The sequence below is a fragment of the Microtus ochrogaster genome, chromosome 19 (genome assembly GCF_000317375.1).
Source record: "Microtus ochrogaster isolate Prairie Vole_2 chromosome 19, MicOch1.0, whole genome shotgun sequence".
Lineage (NCBI taxonomy): Eukaryota > Metazoa > Chordata > Mammalia > Rodentia > Cricetidae > Microtus > Microtus ochrogaster.
Genome location: NC_022021.1, coordinates 28534646 through 28542247, shown reverse-complemented (window position 1 = coordinate 28542247; position 7602 = coordinate 28534646). Strand labels below are relative to the sequence as shown.

Below are 7602 nucleotides of genomic sequence, written 5' to 3'. Positions count from 1 at the left end.
AGGGAGGGAAGGGAAGGGAAGGGAGAAATGTTAGAATTATATTGTAATCTCAAGAAAATAAATAAAAGATGGCCTGGGGTAGGCATAGGACATGATCTGTTATTTTATGTAGTAAGCTAAAATAGAAAGCTTAAAACAATTCATTTCTTGGTCAGAAAAGTCTAAACCATTGTCCATAATAATTTGGTACCCATTTCTGCATTTTATGTCAATTAAGATAATTATTTCTTTAATAATACGTTTAGAATAAGTATCTGTTGAATTATACTGACACTTTGGTGAGTTTCTGTTTTCTTTCATTGTGATTAAAACACACTGGAGAATTAGTTAAACTTTCTGTGTTCTTCAACTCTTTAGAACATAGGGATTGGTGGTTAGTTTAGCTTGTTGAAGGACACATTCCCTAACTTGGGCAGATTATTTTGTCCCCACTGAGACCTGCTTTACAGATTTCATATCCTTTGGTTTATATGGAATAATTCTTATAGTGTTGACAGCGATCCTGCTGCGTCTGAATGCTAGCTCTGACAGCATCACTGTGAATCCTGGCATGGGAGTGCATGTTTGCAATCCTGGCATGCTGGAGGCAGGGACAAGAGGAACATGTCAGTTTGAGTTCCAGTTAGGTCTTCCTATTGAAACCTTGTCTTAAAACAAAAAAGCCAAGTACCTCCTAAACCAACCCCCAACCCCGAAAACAAGAAAACAGCTCCTCTAGAACAAAACACCATAGCCATCTTGATAAAAAAAAAATCTCAATAATAAACCTTCATCATCATGTCATTTTGCCCTGGCCCTAGAATTTGTCATCCTTGTATCTTGGTTTTTTGAAACAGGGTTTTTCTGTAGCTTTGGAGCCTGTTCTGGAACTAGCTCTTGTAGACCAGGCTGGCCTTAAACTCACAGAGATCCGCCTGACCTCTGTGCCTCTGCCTCCCGAGTGCTGGGATTAAAGGTGTGCGCCACCTGCCACCACCACCTGGCTCTTTCTGTCTTTAGTAGCATAATTAACTCAGAGATTTATTCTGTTCTTTCTTGTTAGAGGCAGATTTATCTCATATTTCTTACTAGTGTTGTTTGAGTTATATAAGAATTCCTTCCTTCCTCCTTCCTTCCTTCCTTCCTTCCTTCCTTCCTTCTTACCTACCTTCCTTCCCTCCTTTCTTTTCTTTTTCTTTTTTTGTTGTTGTTTGAGACAGGTGATAGGTGATAGGATCTCATTATATAGCTCTGGCTGTCCAGGAACTCACAGAGATCCACCTGCCTCTGCCTCCTGAGAGCTGGAATTAAAGGTGTGTGCCACCAAGCCCAGCTGAATTATTTAAGCCGAGAGGGGGGGATGAATATGTTCTGGTTCACATGGCCTGTGCATGTACAGGTATGTGTGCGTGTGCATGTAGAAGCTAGGGACTGACATCAGCAACTTCCTCAGTTGTTCTTTATCTTCTCTTACTAAACCTGGAACCCATTGATTTGGCAAGGATGGCTGGCCAGTAAACTCCAGCAATCTGCCTGTTTCCCACATACATCACAAACACCACCATACACACATAAATGCCAGTATTTTTCTTTATTTTAAGATAAGCAATGCTTACAACAAAGTCAAATAACATGGAGGATGCTATCCATCGGTGCTTTCCCGGAACAGTACTAGCTGACAGTGCATGTTTGCAGTGCTGATAGCGGTGGTGCTGGGGACCAGACTGGGGACTGGAGTAGTAACTTGCTCTCTCCCACTCATTTGTTCACTTGTTTTGAACAGGTGTCTGCTTTGGGTTTGGATCCCTCAGGTGCCCGTTTGGTCACTGGAGGCTATGACTACGATGTTAAATTTTGGGATTTTGCTGGAATGGATGCTTCTTTCAAGGCATTTCGATCCCTTCAGCCTTGTGAGTGGTATGTATGTATTTAATATCTCTATATTTGGCTTGTTATTATTTTCATAATTAGAGGTAATGCTCTGTCCATTTAAACTCAGTCTATAATGAATGATATTTAACTTACATAACTTATATCATTATTAAATGAAAATAAAACTGTACATTTCTTTTTCCTTAGCTTCCTTTATATATATATATATATATACACACACACACACACGCACACTTCCTTATATATGTTTGTAGGTGAATGTGCCATGGCACACTTGTGAAGATCAGGGACAAATTTTAGGGTGGGTTCTCTCCTTTCATTGTGTGGGTCCTGGGGATCTAGTACAGACCTTCAGGCTTGGCAACAGGCACCTTGGCACCTTTACCCACTGAGACATCTTCTAGACCTTGATTTCTGTTTTAAAGACATTTTCCATCATTTTAAAAAAAACATGTCTTGAAAATGTTCCAGTCAATAATGCTGTATAATGTGTTGGTCTTTTGATTTTTAGAGATAGGATTTTTCCATACATTCCTGGCTGTCTTGGAACTCACTACATAGATCAGCCTGACCTTGAACCCACAGAAATTCCTCTGCCTTTGCTTCCTAGGTGCTGAGATTAAAGGCATGTGCCACCATACCTGGCTTATGATGTGTTTTTGTTTATGGTATACATTAAACCAGTATTTAGGTAGTGGTCCATGCTGCTTTATTGGTCAGTTAGCATTGTGCCAAAGGATTAAGATGTACTCCGTCCACTGTTCCTGATGCTCTGCATTTGCTCTACCTTCATGGACTCTAACCCTCTGAAACCATTAGTCGAATTGAACATTTTTCTTTTACAATTTGCCTTGGTCATAGTGCTTTGTCACAGTTGTAGGAAAGTAACTATAGCATTGATACAACTATTTTTTCCTTTGCTTTGACTTTCTATACTCCTAGTACTTCTTTTAACCATTTTCAGGGGTTTCAGTTAGTTGCAGCCTTTTTTTGGGTGGGGAGGGTCTTTAAATTATCCAATTTTGTCCACTGGAAGCCCTCACTGATTATAATTTGACATGAATTTATATGTCTTTAAAAACTGATTTAGTTCCTGAGACAACACAATATAGACTTCCTGATATATTTCTTTCCAAGTCTTGGAATTAGTGCTTCTCCAACAAGCATTGCAGCAATGGTATTTAGAGACCAAATATGAATGCTGGAATGTTCATTGACACTGAAGCAAGTTTTTCTTTATCTTTTGAATGAAAAGATGTAGATTGTGCTTACATGACAAGGTCTTAATGATTCTTAAAAATTTTTAATAAACATAATTTCAGAAATTTTGTTTATGGGAAAGTGACAAAGATTAAAATTTCTGAAATTAGGGCTGGAGAGATGTCTCAGCAGTCAAACACACTGGCTGTTCTTCCAGAGGTCCTAAGCAATTCTCAACAACCAATGGTGGCTCACAGCCATTTATAGTATGATCTGATAAAGTGGCATAAATTCTATAGAGCACTTAAATACATAAGATAAATAAATCTTTAAAATTTTTTCTGAAATTAAGCTTATTAATTGAGGGCAATATTATCAAACAAGATAGAGTTTCTCATGTTTGTTGTCTTGGGGTATCATTGGCTTTAGGCAGACTAAGCTAGAAATTACATGTTTATATACTAATCTATGTATGTCATATATCGGTAACTTGTATCTGTCTGAATCTGAATGAAGCTAACATGAGTCGTAGAGTGCCTCTCATTCTATCCAGTATCACTTGGGTTCATTCTGTCTTTACCCTTGTCTTGCATCTCCTCTTATGAACACACCCTCAGGGTAAGTAGTCTAAGGATCTGTTCTTGATATCTAGTTAGCCAGCACACTGTAGAATCTCTTGTCCTATGGAAAGTTCCCTACCCCTCACACTGCACATAACCAGTGAATACTGGAAATGTAGGCACCAGGTTATGCTTGTGTGAGTGTAGGAGCCCATGGAGCTCAGAAGCGGGTGTCAGAGATACCCTGGAGCTGCAGCTACCTGCAGCTGTGCACTGCTGACATGGATGCTGGCAATCTGTGGTCTTAACTGCTGAGCATCTCTTCAGCACCTAAGCCTTTCTAGAAAGTGAAGTATGGCGGGAGCAGGTGTTTCATTCAATTTTATTGTCTTGATTTTGTTGAATCATTATTCTAGTTCCTGATTCTATCTTTTAACATATTAATGATTTGTCCTTTTTGCCAATTAGCTATTTGATGAAGATGCATTAATAGCTCATTTAGTTAATAACAGTTGAATATGGTGGTTAGACTTTGGCATCCATTAAAGCTTTTGGTGTTGTGAATCTGTTCTTTAAAGTTCCTCAAAGCAGCTGAGGATGTAATCTGGCTTAGTGTTACACTGTAACACTACAGTCTTATTCTTTGGGAATTAAGAAGTGATATCGGCACTCGGGAGGCAGAGGCAGGCGGATCTCTGTGAGTTCGAGACCAGCATGGTCTACAGAGCTAGTTCCAGAACAGGCTCCAAAGCCACAGAGAAGCCATGTCTTGAAACAAACAAACAAACAAACAAAAAAAGAAGTGATATCGGTAACTACTTTTTCAAGGTCTTGGCTAGGTTCCTTTATGTGCATTGTCATTATTTAATTTTGACTAAATGTTATTTTATGTATATAGGTGGTTGCTCACATGTATGTATATGAAGCAAGTTTGCGTTTGGTGCCTATAGAGGTCAGAGAGGGTGTCAGATCACCTGGAATTGGAGTTACAGGTGGTTGTGAGTTGCCTGTTTGGGTATTGGAAACCAAGTCCAAGTCTTATTCAAGAACAGCCAGTGCTCTTAATCTTTGAGTCATTTTTCTATCTCCAGTTTATATATTTATTATATTTATACCTTTATCTCAATCATATAAGTTAATAATTATTCTTTCAATATTTAAAATAAAAAAAAATAGTATATCTGGGTGTTTTGCCTGCTTGTGCACCACATGAGTGCAGTGCCTGCAGAGGCCAGAAGAGGGCATCAGATCCCCTGGAACTGGCATTACAGATAGTTGTCAGGAGCCATGTAGATGCTGGGAATTGAACCCAGGTTTTCTGGAAGAGCTGAGAGTGCTTACCCACTGGGCCATTTCTCCAGCATGAATGAGTATGTGATATTCTTTTTAAAAATATCAGTCCTGTAAGTTAAGTGTCATTCAGTAGAGGAAACCAGGACTCAGCAGAATTACCCAGGCAGCATATGAGTGGTGTAGCTCAGGAAGAGCTTCATATAGTCCTGCCATCTGTTCCTCTCTGGATTTTCTATAAAATAGGATGCCTGGAAGCAGACGGGCTTGCTCATCGTCATACAGCTAGTTAGCAGAGCAAGGGATTTGGATCTCTAGACTTCTGACTCACATTCCGGTGCACTTTTCACTACAGCCGGACACCTTGGCTCATGAGCCCCAAGTGACAGCCCCAAACAGCTGTGTTTATCTGTCTTGCATGTCCCAGCTTGTTCTGCTAGCCAAGCAAAAAGTACTTAAAAGGCTCCTCAGTCTTCACCTCCCCACTCCCCTCACTTACACTCATGTACTCCCACTTTGCCCCATGAATAACTTCACAGAAAGAGTTGTGCAATGCTACTAAGCCATCCTCTGGTGTCAGAGTTACTCCTGAGAGAACATCCACTTCCTCATGACTCCAGTTTGCTGTCAGATTGGCTTTCTCGCTCTTCTCTTTGATCGGAATCTTAGTTGTATAGGCAGGAATTTGAGGAGCAGATGTTCCACCCCTTGAACAAGCCCTTTAATTCTTCTTAGTACTGTGTCTAATGACTTCTAATCCCGTCCTTTTAACTCAGTGGCTAGCAGAACTACAGGCAAAGTGGGGCAGGAATGATGAAGCCCGTTCTGAACATTTCCATTTTAGCATGGGCAAGGAGGACTACAGAGAGCACAGGACAAAATGTTAGCCCTTCCCTTTCTAGCGAAAATGCAAAATGATACTGATGTGGGGCTGCTGAAAATTTAAGTCTCCCTCTGGATGTAAACAGAGCTTTTTGGTAGAGTAGTTAGCCAGAGAGATGGGGTCATTGCCTGTTTCACCCCTTAAATTTTGCTATTTTTAGGATTTTAACTTACTTTTGAAAACAAAAATTAATCACCAGAAAACAGTGATAACGCATAGGGCTGGCTCTCCTAGGCTTGGGGGAAGAAAGCCAGTGCTTCCCAGTGGGAATAACAGAGGTTTGTCCATGCACTAACAAGTTTCCCAGTCTTAATTTAAAGACCTTTATTGAGCAGTCTCAAATGCTAATTATCAAAGATCTGATATGTTTTGTTTATATATAAAAAACCCAGTTGGTCTAAATAGACTGTAATTTTCTCAGTTCCTGATTGATTGCCTAAAATTTGATCTGTCAGAGTCTTATTAGGATATAGAAATCTGATGTAATTTGACCAGAAACACTTTAATAAAAATTGCTGATTATAATCAGAGTTTGGGAAAAATGAAAGACTGATTGGTAAAAAGAGAAGCATGAAGACTCTGCACAGCAATACAAGAAATACCCTTATCTTTTCAGTTGACATAGCATTCAGGGAAGAGCCTCTGGGTTTGAGATCCAGAGCTTTTCTGAAAGGGCATGGCTGTGGGTCACCGAGGAAAAGAAGTGGTGATGTTTTTATGATGGCAGAACTTTCCAGAAATAGGTCTTAACGTCGCTCTGCTCTAAGACGGAGGGAACTGCTGTTGACAAATATGTACTCGAGGAACCTGATGTGGAGAAATTGCACGTTCTGGAGTCGGATACTGGAAAAGCCATGAGCATACAGAAGTCCTTCAAGAGGACCACACCCACCCTCCCTCCAATGTCTTTCTAATATCCTTCTGATAAAACTTAACAGTCCTGTATAACGAATGCCAGCTGGCAAAGGAAAAGTATTTCCAGCGTTCATTTTCATTTTTATAGAGCAAACATTGAAGGGTGGATTTGGAGCTAAGAGAAGATTAATGAACAATTCATACATAGAATCAAGCAAGTAATTTTATATTTTATGGACAGACTTAAATGTAAATCCAGAAGGCACCTTCTAAGGAAGCACATTAAAAATTTGCAGTCCAGGACAGAACCTACTTAAGGATCTCATTCCCAGTCTACAAAGGATGCCTTGAGTCCAGAGGTCCTTTCTTCCTTAGGTCGGCCCCTGCTGTTCTAGACCTGTCTCCCACACCACTTCTCTGTGTGCTCTGACATGTTGGTGATGAACTTCCAGGTGAAATATATCCCCTCGTTACACATTATTTTTTATGTGTGTGGTATATGTGACGTGTGTGTGACAGTGTGGCCATGCAGAGGCAGAGGAGGAGTCAAGTGTCTTGTTCTTCTTCTTACTTAAGCAGGTACGTGACTTAGTTACCAGCAAGAGTAATAATTCTTTTTAGTTGTGGACAGATAGACATAAATTTTATTTTTTTCTTCTGTAAATTCTGTTTTTAGAAGATAAAATCACCACAAGTTAATAGTTGCTTTATCATATGCATTCTAAGCTTTGGAGTTAAAAACTTAGTAAATGGAACCAAACAGGCTAGAATTTTGTTAAAATGATATTTATTTTATTTTGAATATGTCTATTAATATAAGATATCTAATGATTTTATGACAAGATTTACATTCATAAAAGAAACTATTACAAGAAGCTTATAAAAATTATTATTTTTTTGAGACAAAGTCTCTCTGTAGCTCTGGCTGGCGTGCAATTTACT

The 7602-nt window shown here is 39.4% G+C and overlaps 1 protein-coding gene across 1 annotated transcript in view; it reads left to right on the top strand.

The window, feature by feature from the left end:
• Wdr70 (WD repeat domain 70) overlaps positions 1–7602 on the top strand; it is a 197604-nt gene that overhangs the window by 42433 nt on the left and 147569 nt on the right. The window contains exon 7 of the mRNA XM_005356603.3: positions 1763–1896. Within this exon, the coding sequence (XP_005356660.1) occupies positions 1763–1896 (134 nt within the window). The remainder of the gene's footprint in view (positions 1–1762; positions 1897–7602) is intronic.